This window comes from Pinus tabuliformis, chromosome 9 (assembly GCF_031772625.1).
Source record: "Pinus tabuliformis cultivar Carrire ecotype Pingquan chromosome 9, CPIR1, whole genome shotgun sequence".
Taxonomy (NCBI): domain Eukaryota; kingdom Viridiplantae; phylum Streptophyta; class Pinopsida; order Pinales; family Pinaceae; genus Pinus; species Pinus tabuliformis.
In genome coordinates, this window is record NC_142307.1 from 1,876,947,209 (window position 1) to 1,876,969,421 (window position 22,213).

The window sequence follows — 22,213 nt, forward strand, 5'->3', positions numbered from 1 at the left end:
CACCATTGATTCACTAGTTAGTATGGTTTATGTTACCCTATTACCATTGACCTGTTGCTAGTAGTGATTTACGTATGAGAGTTGTGATCGAATACACGAAAGCCAGTAATATGCAACAACAACAATGGTCTAAGCAATGGGAATAGCACTAATCTAATGCTTATCTGACTAATCAAGTATGGATATCACATATTTCCCAAAGTAGTACCATCAAATTTGACACTGGTTGGAAGCTTTTGATGCAATGGAGCAAGCCACACCAAATTGTTACAGGTATATTGTTTCTCTTTCTTATGCTGGCATTTAAGACAAAAGAAAATGACTTATTTCGCTAAGCTACTGCATCAGCAAAGTAATCACTCTACAAGCACAACTGACAATAATGGCTTTAAATTACAACCCAAGACATTGAATTTTTTTAGCAAAGAACTGGGAGGTGGCCATGATGAAAGTGGCATTCAGGAATATGATAACACACTGCTTGAAGAACTGCCAATGAATGAAACTTTGAATGTTTTGTCTACTGGTAATCAAAGAGGGAGTTGGACAGATTCCTATAACTATTGTTTCCTATTGCAGGACTACATTTATGAGAAAAAGGTTGCAGAGGGAAAGGGATTGCATGCTTGCATGAGCCAAGATTCATTTGAACCAGACGTTTTTCTGAGCACAAAACTTATCATTTTTTATGCGAAGTCTGGCAATCTGGAGGATGCACGCCAAGTGTTTGACAAAATGCCCAAACGAAATTCCATCTCATGGAATGTTCTACTTGTAGAATATTCTCGTCGTGGATGAGCAGGTTATAAGTCTTTTTGGGCAAATGGGAGAGACAAACATGACACCGGATGAGTTTTCTCTTGGAAGTGTTCTCAAGGTGTGTGCTAGCTTAGTAGCACTAGAACTTGGGAAGCAAGTCCATGCCTATACTATCAAAAGTGGGTTTGGGTTTAATGTTGTTCTCATGACTGCTCTTATAAGGAAGCCATGGAACTCTTTTGTATTGTAAGGAAGCCATGGAACTCTTTGTAGAATGCCTTGGTTTGGCATCAAGCCCAACAAGGTCACATTTCGTACTGCCTTAAAGGCATGTGCTGGCATAGGGGACATAGAGCAAGGCAAGCAGATCCATGCCCATATGGTTTTAAATGGGTTTAAGTTGCATTTAGTTTTAGGGAATGTCCTCATTGACATGTATTCTAAGTGTGGAAGCCAGAACAATGCGCTCCTTGTATACAAGATAATGAGCGAAAGGGATGTGGTTTCTCCAACTCTTTGAAGAAATGAAGCAATCACGCTTGAAGCCTGACGATGTCACCTTCTTGGCTGTTCTGACTGCTTGCAACCATTCAGGTCTACTGAATGAAGGTTGGCATTATTTCAATACCATGACTCGAGATCAGTGTATCCCACCAAGAACAAGGCATTACACTTGTATGGTTGATCTCCTTGGCCGTGCTGGTTGTTTGGATGAGGCATATGATTTTATAAAAAAAATGCCATTTAAACCTAATGTTACTATTTGGGGAGCCTTACTTGGTGCCTGCCAAGCCCATGGCAATATGGAGATAGGAAAAGTTGCAGCAGAACACTGCAGTTGGATTGAGGTAAAGAGCAGGGTACACGTTTTCCCTGTAGCAGATAGATCACACCCTGTCACACGGAATCAGTCAAGGGTGCGGACACAGCTGACCTTCCTAGAAGTCTAAGACATTCTAATGACAAACAAAACAAACTGGCGCTATCCTTCTCTAAACATACGTTATGATATGAGAAATCAAGTGTTTCGTTCTTACCTTTGTCCAAACGTTGTTGTAGAAGTCCAATCTTTGTTGATCTGGATGAGCTCCTCCGTTTCTCCAAAACCTGTAATCACCAACAGTCAAACAATTAAATAGCACCTGATTATAACATAAAACAAATCATATTCAACACATAGACCAAGGAGTACATGAAATAACCCATTAACAACAAGTTATTGAGAAGAATGGACCAATTTGCATTAAAGGTAATCAAAAGGAACCATTACAACCTGAGCCTTGGTGTTGTGCAAGCTCCTTCCAGGGTCCACAAGAGTCTTCCTCTACTTTGACAAAGCTCACCCACTTCCAAATAGAACAAGTAAAGATGACAATCTCTCCTCACAAGCTTCTAAATGGGAGTCCTAATTCCTGCAGCATTTACCCTTAGAAATCTATAGCTTTCAACCTTCTTCCTTCTGGCTCAATGCCTCTTTTTATAGTGCTCAAGAGGAAGTTAATCAGGTCCACCATCAATGGGATAGTCCCCTCTTTGGATGGGATCACTCCCTTATTGATGGGATAAGTTCCTCTTTGATAGGAGTGCATGAACCATCTGGAGGCGCTCAATACACATCAAACAACCTTCTAGAATGCTCTAGAAATGACCACAAGTAAGTTTTTGAAGATAAAACTTGCGCATTTTAACCTTTTCAGAGGGACGCACCTGCCCCTTTAGATACAGAGCGTCCTTGGACGCAGACCTTATGAACAAAAGGTGCGTACCCGCAAGCAAGGCTTGAGAGAACCTGCGTACCCAGAGATAAACATATTTTATAAGGACTTTCTCTCTTTCTTGGAGTTTGACATGAATAGTTGAGGCATAAGACTTGCTCAAGAGGGTAGTATGACTATTGATAGAGCCATACCGACTGTAAATAGCCATGGTGACATTTTTTAGTGTAACAGATTGCCCCCTAAAGTGCGAAGCCTGGAATAGATTAGGGTTTTGTATTATCTAGGAAGGGTGAAGCGCTTTATCATTTCGAGGATTATCTCATGGAGAACCCGGTTGGAACCTGCAATTTTCAACACAAAATACATGGATAAGATTATATCATCACTGAGGTAGGCATTCCCATACTCAGATAAAAACTTTAACTAACAAACTAACTACTCTGATACAGAAATGATCTTGTAGTACATCATAATCATAGACTTTTGTAGACACAGTATGGGCGCAGCCATCTGTTTATGATTAGTCTACTTAGATAATGAATACAAAACTCCTCACAGCCTGGACGGTAAAGATTTGATCCAGGGTCTTCATTCCTACTTCTCGAATTCGTACGATTCTAGCCATGCGAATAAATGAGTCGATGTCGAACATGGTAGAAACCACTTGATTACCAGTCGATGATGTGAACTGTTAACAAGCGTGAGAGAAACCACCAGTAATGTCAATGGTTATCAAAGTACCCAGTACAATCCATGAGATGTGAATGAATGAGTTGATGTCGAACATTTCACGGAATCCTTCGATCGAAAGTCAATGATGTAAACTGACGTCAAAGGCGAGAAACCTGCCATTGATGCATGCAGACTTCAAGGCACTGATGATTTCTAAGTCATCTCTCTAGATAATGTGCTGATGTCGATAGAAAGAGACTCGTTGCAGGCAAGCCTACAACACGAAATCATTGTTCAAGTTGAAGAAATATTGTTGTAAGGACTGACTCAGGGATGGTCAAATGGATGACAAGTATTTTGCAGATGAAAGTTTTGTTTGCAGACCTCTTGGACACATAACGACACGACAGATGGTTTGGTGTTAAATAACTCAAAGTTAATCCCCGGAACCCGGTTGAAGACTTTCAAAAGTGGTTTGATTGACTGTGAGGTAAAAGATTTCCCAACCCAGGTGAATGAAAAGTGTCGTGTCCAAGAGTGGCGATAAAGTTTCTTTTGAGACAAATGGTAACAAATAGGCTCGTTCTTCTCTCTTTTCCCCCACCATTTCTGGAAAGTACCTCTTTATTTTTAACAAGCTTGAGGAGGATAACATATGCTTGATTATAAGCTCATCCTTCGGATGAGTCCAACCCAGTTTTGATTCAAACCCTAAGAAGGAGTGGTTCGTTCCTGTTTGTAATTGAACAGGTCCTTTACTGTGAAATGTTTAACGAGCCCAGTATAGGAGAAACTCGGCGTTTTTCAATTTTAGAGAGTCTGAAAAACTTAAGGAAACTCCAAGTTGAACTTTTTCGTAAATTTGTGTCCCTCAAGCCCGAAAAAGTATAAAATAATACCTGGGGGAACCGCTTGATCTTGCGAGCAAGGAGTACTTTCATAATTAGTGTCACTGACCTGAAAAGTAAAAAGCGATCAAGGACACGTCGTTTTATTTCCGTATCGAGTTTGAAACGACAAAAACACGGCTATCTTTTCCTGATTTTACGGTCAGAAAAGAGCTATAAGGGGACCGTCTTTTAATTCCGTTTTAACGAGTGTAAAAGAAACGCTCGGCAATCTTTTCATGTTTTAGGAGTCAGAAAAGGGCTTAAAAGATGACTCTGATATTTTGTTTGTGAAAAATGACAATTTTCCCTCTAAGTCCCTTTGTCCTGCACAAAAGCGACACATTACTCATACCTGTTTAAGATAGGCAAAAATTCATCGAAAAACATCTTTCCATGGTGAAAAATGAACAAATTCATCCAAAAAACCTATAAAAAGACTTTTTACCATGTCATTTTTACCGTTTGACTGTTGAGGTTGAAAAAGGAGCTTTTGACAAGAAACTTCCCGTGGTCGCTGCGGAAAATCCGACCGTTAGAATCGAATGCCGTCTCTTCCAGGTATTTCACAACATCCTCCTTGTCAATTTCATCCATTTAGAATTTTGTTTTAAGTTTCATTTTTGATTTTTAGGGGGTTTTGGGTTTTGGAAACCGCCCTGCGGGGGACGCAGGTTTCCTAAAGGCTAGCCTGCGTCCCCCGACTTTTTCCTACACAGGGAAAAGGTCGGGGGACGCAGGTTACCTTCAGGCCACCTGCGTCCTGGTGCATTGTGCGCCAAATGCGGGGTGCGTCCTCCGCATAACGCGGGTTTTGAAACCCCAAACTCCCAAACCAACCATTGAAATTTCTCAAAACTAATTTTAATGCCTGTTTATTCATGTGTAGGGCACTTATCATGCTGGATTGGAGAGAAAGAGAGCATGAGGAGGTTGATGAAGCTGCAATCAATCATCAACCTTCCCTCGATGCCCTAAGAGGATGCGGATTATACAAATACTGGTCCATTCCCGGTATGAGAGCTCAGGTAAGGTTCTTGGAGTGGCTGGTCGAGAGATGGAACGTTCAAGAACAATGCTTTTATATCGGCGGGCAACAACTCGAGATAGAGCCTGCTGACATTTACTTTCTTACTGGCTTGCCGAACAGAGGTGAGCAACTCAATCTGGCTAGGACTAGGCCGGGTGGCCAATCCCTTGATAGTCTCCGAGCAGATTGGTGCCTACCTGATCGAGAGCACAAGAAAGGCATAGAGATCAAATATGTCTCTCAACGTGAACTCATGGTCTTAGCTTTCACTGTGACCAGGATTTGTGGCTCAGCCACTTTACACATTGCTACTGGGTCTCAATTTCGGATGGCAATTGATTGTCTCCAAGGCACCATTTTCAACTGGTGTGATGCGTTGTTGGCTAACTTGAAAGCCCAACTGACCAAGGCAAAGACCGACAGACTAAAGACCTTTGGATATGGGCCTATAGTCGTGAGCTTTGCCTTAGAGAGGATACCAATGCTGATCCCTCAGCATCTCACTGTTGATATTTCGGGTCCTCAGGAGCCAAAGCTGGTACGATGGGTTGCTGTGATGGCCCGGCATCCGGACGAGGGTGCGGCAGTTGTTCGATTTACTGATAGTTATTTTCACTGGTTAGAGGACCAGGTGTTCGCGATTCAGGACTTTCCGTATGCCGGAATAGATTTTCGAGGTGATCCGGACATGGTTCTTCCACAGGGAGAACAATGGGATGACAGAGGTACTTTATTTTTCACGAGTTTTCAAATTATGTATTTTTTTTTTGTTATATATATATATATATCGTCTCAAAACTGACAGTAAAAATTTTAAAATGCAGATGTTGGTCCACAGCGTCCAGCCAACCTCCGGCCTTTCGAGAGGCGACATCCAGTTGCACCGCTACCGGCCCCACAGGATGCGGCGGCTGCAGAGGTACTGACTGAGTTGGAGCATGATCTACAACGTCTGACGGCAGATATACCAGAGACTTCTATGGATGATATTCCTATCAGACTTCAGCGCTACGTAGTCGCGGTCCCTGGACCGTTGAGGAGATTTTTGCGCAAGGTAGCCCGTGCAGTGGTGTCGTATAGGGAGCACCACCAGTGATTGGCTAGTCACTTTGTAGACACATGTGACATTTTTGTCTTTTTGTACTTATCATTTTGCCGATCATAAGGTGTTTTTCAACCTATGATCGAAGACGATGTATATTTTTTGACACACTTCTATCTATATATATATCACTATTACCGGCTTATCTTGTTTAACATGTATGATGAAATGTTTTTTAAATTTACTTGCATGATTATCGTAAATGTCTGTCCAACACTCGAGAAGCAATTGCATCTGCTAATGTATTCAAGGACCTTGGAATATGCTGATATTCAATGTAATCAAATTCACGTTCCAAGAGACGCACTCTCAAAAACAACCTTAATAACACAGGATTTCTAATGGCATAAACTCTATTAAGCTGTAATACAACAAGTTCAGAATCTAACCTCACTATCAAACGTCGAATTCCAAATGAAATAGATTCGGATAATAATTCAACCACTGCACTGTATTCTGCAATGTTATTCGTTGTTTGACCGAGGCTTACCCCATGCATAGAAACTAACTCGTCAGAGGGTGAATAGATAACCCAAGCTGCGGAAGAGATATTCCGTGTACTACGACAAGCACCATCAGCAAATCCAATGTATGTTTGGAGGGGCGTCGACATCTACAATATCAAGAGCAAAACCAAGATAAGCCAGAATAACGACGAAAAACACACTCACTAAGCTAAGCACACTGACTAACTAACAATCAAACTAGCTAGAAAGAAAACCTAACCTAACTAAAATTTCTCCATACCCACCATTTAAGCATAATACCTCTTTAGGTAAAGTCCATTTCTGGGTTTATCCAAAGAGTCCCCATCAAAATCTACTAGCTCATAAGCCCCTTTTGCTAGCTTTCGCTTTACAATATAGGGTCCATGCCACATAGGAACGAATTTTCCAGCACCTAGCTTATCGTTAGCTTGATCATATAAGAGCACTAGGTCTCCCTCCGAAAAATTTCGAGGGGTCACATTTCTATCATACTGAGCTTTCATTCGCTTCGCGTGAGTCTCGATTGCCAATGTAGCGTCACGTCGAGTCTCATCTAATTTAGCTAAGTACAATAAACGTTTCTCCTCTTCGGAAGTAGCTGGAAGTAATTCGACAGCCATTTGAAGTGATGGGATTTCACATTCAATGGGTAACACTGCTTCTAAGCCATAAACTAGCTGGAAAGGAGTGAACCCTGTTGAGGTTTTCACTGAGGTTCGGTATGCCCATAGCGCCGAAAATAACATGTTGTGCCAATTCGACCGATGAATACCAATGGTTCGTCGGATCATGATAACCAGAACTTTGTTGATAGACTCAACCAAACCGTTGGCTTGCGGATAATAAGGAGTAGAGCTATCATGGCGCAAACCAAGCTGGCTTGTAAGTTCAGTCATCATGGTGTTTCGAAAATGGCTTCCATGGTCAGTAATAATTGCTTGTGGGACACCAAACCTAGTTATTATATGATTGAATATGAAAACTGCAGCTGTTTTGCCGCTTGCGTCGAATGTAGGCATCGCCTCGGCCCATTTAGTGAAATAATCAACCGCGAGGATGATATACGCATGCCCCCCGGCCGAGTGAGGGTTACAAGTAATAAAGTCGATACCCCATTTGGCGAATGGACCAACGGCAATTATAGGGTGGAGAGGAGCAGGTGGTGCGCGCATCTTTCGATCAAACACTTGGCAGTTGTGGCACTTCCGGACTGCAATGATACAATCTTTAAACATAGATGGCCAGAAGTAACCAGCGCGCAACACCTTCTGAGCTGTGGCATACCCAGACATATGACCGCCACATGCTCCAGAGTGACAATCATTCAAAACTCTCTCAGCCTCTTCGTGAGTTAGACAACGTCGAAAAACTAAGTCTGCCCCCCGGCGATAAAGTGTATCTCCAATAATTTTGTATTGCTGGGATTGAAACCTAATTTTTCGTCGTTCCTCTTTGGAAGCTTCAGGCCGAAAGGTTTGGGTTTGGAGATAGATGATTATATCCCCGAACCACGGATCTAAAGTACTGATAAGAAACAAAGATTCGTCCGCAATGGACTCTTCTGCCACAGTCTCTGTGTCAGTACGCGGGAAATCACACATCAATTCCGCAAAAACTAAGGATTTCTTAGACTTGGACTTCTCGAACTCCAAGTCGAACTCTTGCAGGATAACGATCCATTTAGAGTACTTGCCCCCTAGCAATTGTTTTGTCAAAATGTAAATCATAGGGTTGCAATCCGAAATAACTGTAGTTTTACGGAGAAGAATGTAGTGACGAAAACGCTGGACAGCTTGAACGGCTGCCAGGGCCAATTTCTCCACATGCGAATATTTTAACTCAGTGGGATTTAAGGTTTGACTGAGATAATATATCACATGTTCTGCTCCGAATTCATCTTCTTGAACTAACACCATCCCAATGGTGGAATGTGAAGCTGCGAGGTATAAGAAGTAGTCCTGGTTGTAGTTGGGAGGATGCAACAACGGTGCATGGGTCAACGCGTGTTTAAGTGCATCAAAAGATTGTTGGGCAATCTCGTCCCAAAAGAATTGAACGTTCTGTTTCAACAACCGTGTAAAACCTTTAGTGACCTCGGCGTAGTTTGGGATGAATCGACGTAAAAAGTTCGCTTTCCCTTGCAAACTTTGGAGTTGGCGCAAACTCGAAGGAGGAGGCAATTTGATGATCGCTTCGACTTTCGAGGGATCGACGCGAATGCCGGCTTTTGAAACAACAAATCCCAGCAATCGACCTGTTTCTATACAGAAAACACACTTGTGGGGATTCAACCGAATTCGATAATGCCTACACCTCATAAAGATTGCTCGTAAGTGGTCAAGGTGATCAGCTCGATGTAAAGAATGAGCAGGCAAATCATCGAGATACGGTTGCACAATGTGCTTGATGTCGTGAAATGCGTAAGACATCGCCCGTTGAAAAGTGGCCCCGGCATTCTTAAGCCCAAAAGGTAATTTGCAATAAGCAAATGTCCCCCATGGACAAATGAATGCCGTTTTTGGTTGGTCGGCAGGTAGAATATTGATTTGATTATAGCCCGAAAAACCATCCATGAAGGAAAACATTTCACTTCCGGCACAATCATCAATAATTTGATCGATATAAGGCGTAGGATAGTTGTCTTTTGGACAAGCTCGATTGATATCCCTATAGTCGATACAGATTCTTATTGTTCCTTGTTTCTTGTTGACCGGAACAATATTCGATACCCAATCCGTTAACGGGATCGGATAAATGAAACCTGCTTTCAACAGCTTTTCGACTTCTGCTTTAATCGCAGCCGCTTTTCGAGGGTGAATCTGACGCAACCGTTGCCGAATGGGTTTAGCATCCGGGTAGGTTTTGATTTCATGAACAACAATGGCAGGATCGATTCCCGGCATTTCCTCGTAAGACCATGCAAACACATCGCGGAATTCTTGGAATAGGGCCTTGTAAGTTTGGATTTCTTCTTCTGTACATGAGGCACCTATATGAATGTTCTCCTCAATTCCGGGCTTCACTGAAATATCAATGGGAATAGTACGAGAAATATTCCCTAAATTCAACTCTGAATCAGAATGTTTCGTTGGATCCTGAGCGTCTTTGACATATTCAGCGGTAAAGATAGATGAAAAATCATTTTCAAATGCATCATCCTTAGGTAAAAACGAAGATCTGTGATGGAGATCTTCCCATGGTAGATCGTCTACACTTAGGATTTCGCGAAGTTGTTCGTCAGATGACACGACTTCGGGAAACGCTATCCGTTCTAAGGTTGAGGTGAAAAGTGATTCTTCACTGACCACATTCATTTGGTCGACTTCGGTTGAATGAAAGTCGGTAAAAGACATAAGAGCTTCATAAGCAATTTCATATGGACTCAAAGGCATAGCATTACCGAATGAGTCTATCTCAGAGTCAGATGGAACATACCAAGGATCATCATAAATAATGTTTTCTGACGTAATCATATGAATTGTTGCAAACGAAGGTTCTACGCTGAGTGGAGGGAGAGGAAAAGTTCCCAGTAAACCGGAATCCTTAACTAAACCTACACCAACGTCCCTATAAGGGATTGTCGTTTTACCGACATGCTGGATACTCTCTGAAGAGGCTGGGTCGGATGAAAAGTATGTCAGCTGATCAATAGTCACGATCTTACCGTTATGTGGAAACTTAATTACTCTGAAGACCGATGAAACGACCGCTGTCATAGCATATGACCAACTTCGACCCAAAAGAAGGTTGTAGTCTAGAGGGGCATCAACCACTTCCACATCCAGACTAACGGTTTTACCTTCTACCCCTATAGGCAATTCCTGTAGAATACCAAACGGACGGAACCCACGGCCATCAAAGGCCTTAAGGATGGTGGGGGATTGGTTCAACGAAGGAGAACCAAGGGATCTCCAACATTGAATTGACATAATACACGTAGAAGCTCCCTCATCAATCACAGTTCGATGAATAGGCCTGTTTTTGACTATCACTGGAATTTGGAAAGCCATTTGATGGGGGAGTCGTGGTGTACTATTTTCTAGATCGAAGATCATTAGATTCGGATCCTGAACGTCAACAGCTCCTATAGCCGACAAAAGCAATTTTCGTTGTGCTGGACATGATTGCAGCACTTCTAACGCCGACATTGCTGAGGGTGAAACAGCTAAGTCCTCAACAATGTTGTAATTCTGGGCCGCTCTCGCATGTGGATTGAAAGCAGACCTTCGAAGTACACCCTTGGCGGGCGGTTTAATTACTAAGTCTGGGTTAGGTTTCTCGATCTGTAGTGGATCGGAACCAGGAGCTGAGGTTGATGGGTTAGAGTGAGAAGATTCTGCTTCCTTACCATCAACAGGATTCTTACTACCATAATCTTGCGATCGAGTCGCAATCCTCACATGAGACATCATCAAAATGGGTTCTTCACTGGCATTCGAGGAAGAACCTATCATCTTATTCTCCTGCTCCGGAAATGGATTTTTTAACACAGCAGGAGTGGGAGAACCTTTGACTATTTTCACTACCTCGGCCCGATGAGGGCAATCTCTCGTAAAATGATCCTCTTCACAAATAAGACAAGGATATCGAGGTTTGCGCTTTTCGTCATTGGTTTCCGACTTTTCAGTTTTCTCCTTTGGAGCCTTGTCTGCTTTAGCCTTCTTCTTTCCTTTCTTCTTTCCACCGTTTTTTGATTTGGCCGTAGATGACTCTACAGCGTGAATATCGGCGGTAAGTTCAGGAGAAGACTCTCCTGTCGGGGAATCGGGCAAAGTGATAATAGGAGTAGTTGAAGCCTTGGAAGACTTCTTCTTGCTCTTTGTATTCACGATACCAATCATACCATCAGCGGCATGAGATCCCGAAGGAGCAGCAGCGATTTGGTTCGACTTTGGAAGATCCGGAATCTTCTCGTGTAATGTACCCGACTGCGTGTAAACTAAGTCAAGGTATTGTGCCTGAGCAATGACTTGCTCCTCAGTAACTACTCCGGCCTTAGCTACATCTTCAGTAATCCTTGGTAATAATGATTTAACAAACCATTCAGCTAAGATTTGGTCCGGGATAAAAACTTTCACTAGCCTTCTTCGACGTCTCCACTCATGAATGTGATCTGAAATATACGTGGAGGTTGATTGTTTTAGTGAAGTTAATAACTCCGTACCGTTATCGTATCTGACCGGTAACTGAAAGTGAGTTAAGAACGAGGTAGCTAACTGGCTAAAATTGTAAAAAGAGGCCCGTGGTAACTCAATGTACCACTTGGCCGCGAGACCAATGAGTGTACGCTGGAAAAGACGTAAACGGATCGAATCATCCGAGATGGAATTTGAAGCACACCAGAGGTGGTAAGTCATCACGTGATTGGACGGATCCTCTCCAGACTTACCTTCGAACTTGGGTATATCACTGGGCAACTTATTTGGCATTGGCGGCCAGAACGAAAGATATTGAATTGGATCGTTCGTTAGGCGCGTCAAGTCTGGTAAATCCAAAGTTGCGATAAACGGTAACTGCCGGTTAGGATCTCTAAAACTCTGGGTCACAATACCGGCCCCAGGAGGATAACTAGGAACAGGAGTCGCATTTGGGATATTATATCCTCCTGGAAAACCAGGATTAACCGGACCGTACTGGGGTTGCTGAGGTTGTTGATAAGTGTACCCAGGATACGGTTGATACTGGTAAACCGGTTGTTGGACAGCTTGCCCAGGTTGATACTGTCCCTGGTACGGAGGTTGAACAAATTGAGGTTGAGTAGTAACAACCGTACTTATACCAGGTTGGCCTACAGGCATCTGGACTGTGGTTTGAATCGTAGATCCAGACAACGGTACAGATGTCTGAGGAGTGGTTACAGGGACAGTAGAAACCGGAGCTGTCGATACTCCAGAAGTAAGTATGGTAGATGTGGCGGTAGTTGCTGCAGCCGTTTGAGATGGAGTACTAGGTGCAATTGGCGGCTGAGTAACTACCGAAGTTACAGAGGTCTGAACACTTGACTGGACAGGTTGCGGTTGCTGGGGTGGACCAGAAACTACAGGTTGTCCTGCTTGAGGTACCGACTGTATACTTGGCTGCAACATCTGTTGACCCTGTGACGGATCCCACACTAACATTCCAGGGTATTGACCCATAACAGGTTGAGGGTACTGAGATCCATAGCCGGATTGAGGATAGGATTGATAATTGTAAGGTGCAGTCCCATATGATTGCCCTTGAGGTGGTTGATAACCTTGACCTGAGTATTGACCTTGAGGTTGATAACCTTGAGGTAAATACGGGTACTGGGGTTGACCTTGACCTTGAGGTTGGTATCCTTGAGGTTGATACCCTTGGGGTTGATACCCTTGGGGTTGCCATCCTTGAGGTTGCCATCCTTGAGGTTGATATTGATACTGAGGTTGACCTTGGGGTACATATTGAGGCTGGGGTTGACCTTGAGGTATGTATTGCCCCATAGGAGCGTACTGACCTTGAGGTTGCCCCCCAGACACGAATGAAGTACCTTGAGGTTGCCCCCCAGGCATTAACGAAGGCTGCCCCCCAGGCGGTAATTGGCCACCTTGAGGTTGGGTAACGGGAACTGAACCTGACATCATGTAAATGTCTCCTACACTCAATGGTACATTACCACTGTTTCCAACTAATAACCCATGATCAATGGGTTGAGGAGACGCTCCCGCAAAGGTACCAGAAAGAGATTGATACCCAGTAGGAACAGAAGGACCGCCATGTAAAAAAGATTCAGGACTTTGTGTAAACACAGATGACTGACCAGACATATTTACAGGAGTATGAATACCTCCAGGTGGAAAAGGAGTACGAGGTGTAGAAAAACCTAGCCCAAAGTTGTCTAAATAATTGGTTAACGAAAGGTACCAAGTAGTACTTCTAGGAGGACTGTAAAAGATGGATTCACGCTCCCTTAGATCAAGAGTAATTTGATCTTCAGGATCAGAGACGCCTATTTCTTCCTCTGGAACAAGTTCTTCTATAGCAATCAAACCAACAGGAAGATTTTCGGTGATAATTCTTTCTATTCTCGGTGAATCAGGAACACTAGGAGTCGGAGTAACAGGTTCGGATATTTCTGGTTCTTCGCCTGTATTGCTAGCAGACGAAAAACTACCAACAAGCTCAGAAACTGTAACAGCTTCGGGATTATAACCTGTCTCTAAACTTTGGTAATCTGGATGGACTACCAAGGAAGATTCTCCTTCTTCAGGTGAACCTACTCTACTGCCACTAGGAGGAGTTACAAGGACCTTTAAACCTTCTAAATTACTGGGGTCGTCTCGAGGAGGTTCACCCCTAAGTCTACGGGATCTTCTCAAAAATTCGGCCACAGAAACAACTTCAGGAGACTGGCCCCGAAGTCTACGGGACTGTCTCGGTAATTCCGCCACAGCTAAAAACTTTTAACTACTACACACGAAAACAAAATAAAATTTCAAATCAAACCACCTAAAGCCTCTAAAGAACCAAACAAATTTGAATCACATGCCTAAAGAATCTAGGGCGTCAAACCAAACACAAACAGTATCTTCCGGACCAAAAGCGCTAGTTGGTGATTAGGTCCAACCTCGCAGGATTCAGTACAGAAATGGCGGGTGGAACAGTTACGCCGACAACCTGCTTAATGAATAGACTGGACCAAGTTCCTCCACTTTAACCGTCTCGAGTGAAGTGAACCCCCCAGAAAATCCAAGTGAGTATAGACGACGTCTGCTCCAGGTACAGTGGGACCTTCCCTCCACCGTCACCTTGGGTAGAATCCTAGAGATTATGGTCACTAAGGTTACCAACGGCCACAAGTACACCTGGGGGAACAGTCTAAACTCCGACAGCACGCAAGGGCAGAGTAGCAAGCTCAATCCCCTTACTGGCTCCTTGACAGTAATCCAAGTTTTACTGATAAGTGACCCCTGGCTCCTCGACAATGGTTAATCCGAGGTTTACCGTTTGTAATACGTACTGTCTGGCGTCGTTCCCAACAAGGGGGGAATGATCCCCTCACTGGTTCGGACACGAGTTCGTGCTTCTCCTTTAAGAGGAGCTTTCCCAGAGTGTAAATGTAACAATTGGATTTGATTCTATCACATGATCGACTACTTGTTTGGTTTTATTGTCTTGGAGAGTTAAGTACTCACCTACTCCAAGACACTAGCCTAAGCTATGTTGGTGCTTTAGAGCCCTAGAAAATAAAAGTTACTAGTTCAATTTTACTTTAAGCGTTACTTTTAAGGTTGTTCTTTAAAGTCACAAGGTGATGGAAGTGAAACCAATGGTGTGCAGACTCGACTCCAACCACTACAAAGATGCACCTAAGATGATCTATGCTACTTTTGCTTTTTCAATGAAAATCTTTAACTAAGAGAGTTGAGAGAATGCAATTTTTAAAGAAAACAACTTCCTTAGAAAAGACAATCAAAGAAACAATTCTCTTTTTCTTTTCGAGCACACAAACATAACCACTCTTTACTTGCACGAAAAACTCTTTTTCTTTCAAAAACTTTCAAAGCTACTTGAAACAAAACTTTTCAAAGGAGATATTTTTGTATTTTCTTTTTTCAATAAAGCATGTAAACCTACCTTTAACAAAAAACAATCTCAAAAGCTATAAAACTATGAAAATTTGACTCACAAGCAAACCAAAAGAGAGATTACTCTAAGTAAACCTAACAAGGCAAAAGCTCTCAAAGACGATTCTAGGATGTTTTACTTGATCAAAATCAAATCAAGGACTAGCTAATGCAGAATCAAAAGGCTAGTCAAAACAAAACTCAAATCTTTTTGTTCTTTTCGTAAAATGGAATTCAAGACTTAAACAACAAGCACTTCGAAAATGGCCCAAAAGACAACTTGATGGTAAGTTACTTCTACAGGTAGACTTTTAGAACAGGTCTGACTTCTTAGAAAGTTGACAAAACCAGAGAGATCTAAGGCTTGACAATTCCTACCGCTAAAGTCACTACAAGACCTACTCAAAATCAAACCCTAGGGCTTACACTTCGACGAAATCCACTAAAACACTCAATGCTAATGAAACCAGTTTAGGTGAAGATTCTGGACAAGGGACTGATGAATCTGGGCAGAAAAAACTAAGAAAAAACAAAATCCAAGAGCAAAAAAGGCAAAAAGTGGAATTTTCTTAAATTTTGGCAGGGGACGCAGGCAACCCGTTAGCACAGGTGCGGGCCCGCTCTGTGCACACAGCAAAAGTGCGTCCAGGGACGCACTGTGCAGCACTCAGAGGGTACGTCCTACTGAAAAACTCAAGAAAACTTAAAATAAAACTAATCCTAAGCTAACCCACCCAGAGACAAGATCACATAGCCAAAACCAGAAAAATAAACCAATTTTCTCAAAGCAAAGTTCAAACAAAAGAAAAGACTCTTCTCAACAATGGAATCTATCCCCAGCGGAGTCGCCAATTTGTCACACGGAATCAGTCAAGGGTGCGGACACAGCTGACCTTCCTAGAAGTCTAAGACATTCTAATGACAAACAAAACAAACTGGAGCTATCCTTCTCTAAACATACGTTATGATATGAGAAATCAAGTGTTTCGTTCTTACCTTTGTCCAAACGCTGTTGTAGAAGTCCAAGCTTTGTTGATCTGGATGAGCTCCTCCGTTTCTCCAAAACCTGTAATCACCAACAGTCAAACAATTAAATAGCACCTAATTATAACATAAAACAAAGCATATTCAACACATAGACCAAGGAGTACATGAAATAACCCATTAACAACAAGTTATTGAGAAGAATGGACCAATTTGCATTAAAGGTAATCAAAAGGAACCATTACAACCTGAGCCTTGGTGTTGTGCAAGCTCCTTCCAGGGTCCACAAGAGTCTTCCTCTACTTTGACAAAGCTCACCCACTTCCAAATAGAACAAGTAAAGATGACAATCTCTCCTCATAAGCTTCTAAATGGGAGTCCTAATTCCTGCAGCATTTACCCTTAGAAATCTATAGCTTTCAACCTTCTTCCTTCTGGCTCAATGCCTCTTTTTATAGTGCTCAAGAAGAAGTTAATCAGGTCCACCATCAATGGGATAGTCCCCTCTTTGGATGGGATCACTCCCTTATTGATGGGATAAGTTACTCTTTGATAGGAGTGCATGAACCATCTGGAGGCGCTCAATACACATCAAACAACCTTCTAGAATGCTCTAGAAATGACCACAAGTAAGTTTTTGAAGATAAAACTTGCGCATTTTAACCTTTTCAGAGGGACGCACCTGCCCCTTTAGATACAGAGCGTCCTTGGACGCAGACCTTATGAAAAAAAGGTGCGTACCCGCAGGCAAGGCTTGAGAGAACCTGCGTACCCAGAGATAAACATATTTTATAAGGACTTTCTCTCTTTCTTGGAGTTTGACATGAATAGTTGAGGCATAAGACTTGCTCAAGAGGGTAGTATGACTATTGATAGAGCCATACCGACTGTAAATAGCCATGGTGACATTTTTTAGTGTAACACACCCACAAATACAAGAGATCTATGCCATGTTGCAAAAGTTAGCTGAGCAGATGAAAGAAGCTGGGTATTTGCCTCAAACAAACTTTATATTAAATGATATAGAAGAACACTAGAATTACATACAATGTTACACCATTGGTAAGATGCTTGCCATGGGGGATGTGAATATCACCATACAACCTTAGACAATGGTCAAGAGCTGTAATGCTTACAGTGACATAATCAGAAACTGTTATGCAGTTATTTTGGTCATTCCAGTTTTAGACATCATTCACAGGTTGATCTGTGTTCTAGGTTTTGATCCATGCACCGTTTTCTATTAGCATTCCCTCGAGTCATTGATTCTAATAGACAAAATGCTGGCACTTTTGGAGAGTGCATTTAGCAATTGTTTGCTGTCTCCAATTGTCGGGCGAGATATTGGCATTTAATTTGATTTTATCATTTCAATGGTAAGTGCAAATTCTTTTCGAATTCATTTGTGAAATTTGGAACTATATATCATAGTTTATGTTGACTTGGTGGAAGCGATTCAGGAGTTGATATGATTCTATTGCTTCCGCGATGCTGTATTCGGCATTTACAAGCCTCTTGTGACCAATATGGTCAGAACCGGAACTGGAACTGGCTAATGGCCTCACTGACATGTATTCTAAGTGTGGAAGCCTCGACAATGCGCTCCTTGTATACAAGATAATAAGCGAAACGGATGTGGTTGGCTTGAAGCCTCACGATGTAACCTTCTTGCCTGTTTTGACTGCTTGCAGCCATTCAGGTCTAGTGAATGAAGGAGGGCATTGGTGGGCACATGGAAAGACATCAAAGGGGTGAGGCACTTTAATGAATATTGCTCTGTAACATTTTTTTCGTTGCAAAGAAATTTTCATTCATTAAAACCTGGATTATATATCAGAATCTTAGGTCAAACTTTTAATTCAAGGTTTCATTTGGCGGTAAATTTTTGGAATGGGATTAAACTATAACAGGAAAGACTACTTTCAAGAAGGAGATGAAGTGCATGAAAAATTAGATGTGCTCACAGCTTTCAGGCGGGCAATGACAACATGGGGGAAATGCATTGATGAAAATGTGAATCCTGCAAGAACCCGTGTTTTCTATCGTGGCTACTCAGCCGCCCATTTCAGGTGAGTGCTAGATTCCAATCTTTCTTTGTGTTTTCCATTACGTTCCTTATATTGTTGCCTAAATAAATGAATAAACTTCAGAAAAGATATTGTAAGACGACTATCTTAAATACAGGGGGAGGTGAATGGAACTCTGGTCCAGCAAATGCATACTCCTGTTACTATTTTAAATGTTACAAGATTGACAAATTTCCGTAAGGATGGGCACCCTTCTGTTTATGGCAAGCATTTTACAGAATTAGACCAAAAGAAATCACGGAGATATCAGGATTGCAGCCATTGGTGTCTTCCAGGGGTCCCAGATGCATGGAATGAGTTGGTCTTTGCTTCCTTGGTCATGGAAGAGAAGTGGAAGCACAGATAGTGAACTGCTGAGAAAAACGTGCATTTAGAACAAGTTTGTAGATTTTGGTTCCCCAAGTAAGGATCAAGGAGAGAGAGCAAATGAAGGGAAAATGCTGGGCACCACATTGCTGTTTGCAGCTGAAGATGGTGTAGTTTAGTGGTTGGTCACGCTTGTTTCTTAAGTGAAAATCGCATGACACCAATGCTATAAGGAGGGTACGTGTTATGCCTGCTACATTATCAAAAGTCAGCGTTTGACATTTGCAGTAAATGACAGCAATGTCTCAAAAGAGATTACATGTTATGTTTCCCTGAAGCCTGACGATGTCACCTTCTTGGCTGTTCTGACTGCTTGCAGCCATTCAGGTCTAGTGAATGAAGGTTGGCATTATTTCAATACCATGACTCGAGATCAGTGTATCCCACCAAGAACAGGGCATTACGCCTGTATGGTTGATCTCCTTGGCCGTGCCGGTTGTTTGGATGAGGCATATGATTTTATAAAAAAAATGCCATTTAAACCTAATGTTACTGTTTGGGGAGCCTTACTTGGTGCCTGCCAAGCCCATGGCAATATGGAGATAGGAAAAGTTGCAGCAGAACACTGCAGTTGGATTGAGGTAAAGAGCAGGGTACACGTTTTCCCTGTAGGAGATAGATCACACCCACAAATACAAGAGATCTATGCCATGTTGCAAAAGTTAGCTGGGCAGATGAAAGAAGTTGGGTATTTGCCTCAAACAAACTTTATATTAATGACATAATCAGAAACTGTTATGCAATTATTTTGGAAAGCTAAATTATGGATGGCTGATCCTGTTATTTGCTGCGTTGATTTTTGACTGCTCTGCTAATCTTATAGTAGAAGCATGGGAGGTAGCAAACTATGCAAAGGAGTGCTATATTGGTCAGAACCGGAACTGGAACTGGCTAATGCCCAGACTGGGACTGGACCAGAACCAGCTGGAAAACTAGCCTGATAAAAAATACATAGATATGCACATATATATATATCTATATATATATATATATATATATATATATAGATATATATATATATATATATATATATATATATATAATGTACGTCTGTGAGAGAGAGAGAGTGATCTGGACTGATAGGCAAGTTCCATCCCAAACTGGCTGGATCGACCAGTTTGGCCGTCAGTTCTGATTTGGAATTTCCCTTAGAACCAGGGTCATACTGGTGCGCTGTCATCCCTAAGTAACTGAAAATATGCAATAAAATAGCATACTGGTGCGCCGTCATCCCTAAGTAACTGAAAATATGCAATAAAATAGGAGGAAAAAGCCTTTGATGCTATATGCATATTCAAACATTGCAAAGGCCTTTCTCTCCTATTTTATTGCATATTTTCAGTTACTCAGGTAGGAGGGCGCACCAGTATGACCCTGGTTCTGAGGGAAATTCCAAATCAGAATTTGATTTGGCTGTTTTCATTAACACTGGTTGTGACAAGAAGAATTCCCTCTTGCTAACAAAATGTATCATGTCTCTGTGACTATAGACATAAATAAGCTTTAGTATTCGAACCCATGAATTTTCAATATGAGGATGCTGACTAATCTCTAACGAGAAAATGGCTAACCCTGGTAAAGATAGACGAGTTGCTGCTGCTCATGGAGAGCCACAGGCCTTGAAGGATGACTACAGATAGGGAAGTCTGTTCTAGAAGGAGCTGAGTCTGGGAAATGGCTGATCCTGTTATTTGCTCCGTTGATTTTTGACTGCTCTGCTAATTTTATAGTAGAAGCATGGGAGGCAGTAAACTATGTAAAGGAGTGCCCTAGCCTCACATAAAAGCAGCAAAAACATTCCATAATGGATTGTTAAGCAAGCTAATGCTTAAAATTAAATTCAAAGAAGAAAAGCATAAAACCTCAACTAGATAGTATAGAATGACCAGAAGTTCAAGAACTAAATCTTCCTGTGGCATGCTAGCGTATTCTATGATCACTGGATAACAGATCACTACTCTGTATTTTATGCAAATATATGAGTCTAGATATCAGCAACAATCTATTATTATAAAAATGCATACATTACATGAAGGATAATACAAAAGAGGTAATTTGAATACAAATACAATGTAGTAGAGCGAAAACATAAACAGTACCCGAAATAAACCAGTGTAGTGGACCAGAAGCGAAATAACAAGCCGACGCGAAGTAACCACGAAATCATCTATAAGCTTATTATATAACAAGAAAATTACGTTACAAGTAGCGGACACTACATGCATAATGTCAGCTGGAATGAAATGTGTACACAAGACATGTACAAATGGCCTAAATTACCTTAACCCCCATCAAATCAGCTTAGGTGATGGCGCAACAGATGTTGAGGATATCGCCTGAATCACCTTAACCCCCATCAAATCAGCTTAGGTGATGGCCCAACAGATGGTGAGGATATGGCCTGAATTACCTTAACCCCCGTCAAATCAGCTTAGCTGATGGCCCAACAGATGTTGAGGATATCGCCTGAATTACCTTAACCCCCATCAAATCATATCCACTGCTGGGAAGCCCTTGGAGCATCCTTCACCTTCCACAAGAAAAATGAAAATACCTTCCGAATTTCTTATAACGCCAAGCTAGAGCTCCTCCCACGGAAGACGAAGTCAAGCAGATCAATTTGGGCATGGATGATGAACTACGCTCGATATTCATCAATGCCCACCTTGCTCCTGAAGAAGTAATGTAGTATACCCAACTCCTCCAAGAGTTCCAATGAAGCATTGCCATTTTCAGAGGAAAGGCCTTCTATCCATCCGCTCTAAGTCTTCCTTCTCAACCCGGCCTTTAAGGATGAGCGGCCAGCACGCATAATCGAATGCTTTACTCGAAGGGCTACGCCATATAAAGAGGCTTCCTGCCACCTTGTCCACCTTCACGCCTAGGAATTCCATAAGGACCGGCTCACGACCGTCATTCTGCATTTGGTTGTTGGTCTGCCATTGAGGCTAAGCCCTATTTGAGACTAAGACAGGCTTCTTTTGACTGCATTTTTTCCTGCTTGCGCCCTTTCCAACTAGTTATATCTTTCTTTAATGCCTATAAACTGGGACCAAGCCAAGTAAGTCCATAGATTGTCTGTTAATCCTTATTTGAATCCCAGTTGTATTAGTATCCAAATCATAAGCCATCTACTGATCTAGCTTAGTAAACTAAGCGATACTAACAAGCAGGATATAAAGAAGTGGAAACTAAAAGCAGCCACCCAGCTCTCAGTCCCGGCTGCTCCCGCCCCGTCACAGAGCCGTAGTTGCAGGTCAAACAACACATTTCGCAGGTGCTCTACGGGTATAGATCCAGATCTAGTTGCAGTCGAGGATCCTGTGTATAGAGAAGACCCATTCGAATTCAGAGCGAGGGTTTTGACAGGCGAGTTTGAGATTAAATTTGAGTCCCTGTGTTTGGTTTTCCCGTGTAGGGTTGTTAATAGAATGTGCGACGAAGGCCCCAAAATTTTTCTCCATATTTTCACCGTGCAGTCATCCGACCCAGTGAAGATTAACCCGTCCCGCCCGACAGAAATGGCATTTACAAC

At 42.2% G+C, this 22,213-nt stretch overlaps 1 protein-coding gene across 1 annotated transcript; it reads left to right on the forward strand.

The window, feature by feature from the left end:
- Positions 1-1,283: 1,283 nt before the first annotated feature.
- Positions 1,284-19,619, forward strand: LOC149156389 (pentatricopeptide repeat-containing protein At1g15510, chloroplastic-like). Its single transcript, XM_089444750.1, has 5 exons — positions 1,284-1,368; positions 17,760-17,976; positions 18,136-18,294; positions 18,917-19,366; positions 19,502-19,619. The coding sequence occupies exons 1-5, from the start codon at positions 1,284-1,286 to the stop codon at positions 19,617-19,619; spliced, it is 1,029 nt and encodes a 342-aa protein (XP_089300876.1).
- Positions 19,620-22,213: the final 2,594 nt, after the last annotated feature.

What these genes read in the sequence shown, in the direction of transcription:
- LOC149156389 (XM_089444750.1), top strand. Translation starts at nt 1,284, where the DNA reads ATGAAGCAATCACGCTTGAAGCCTGACGATGTCACCTTCTTGGCTGTT. An exon ending in CATGGAAAGACATCAAAGGG is followed by an intron (nt 17,977 to 18,135) that starts GTGAGGCACTTT and finishes AAACTATAACAG; the next exon opens with GAAAGACTACTTTCAAGAAG. An exon ending in GGGCAGATGAAAGAAGTTGG is followed by an intron (nt 19,367 to 19,501) that starts GTATTTGCCTCA and finishes CTAATCTTATAG; the next exon opens with TAGAAGCATGGGAGGTAGCA.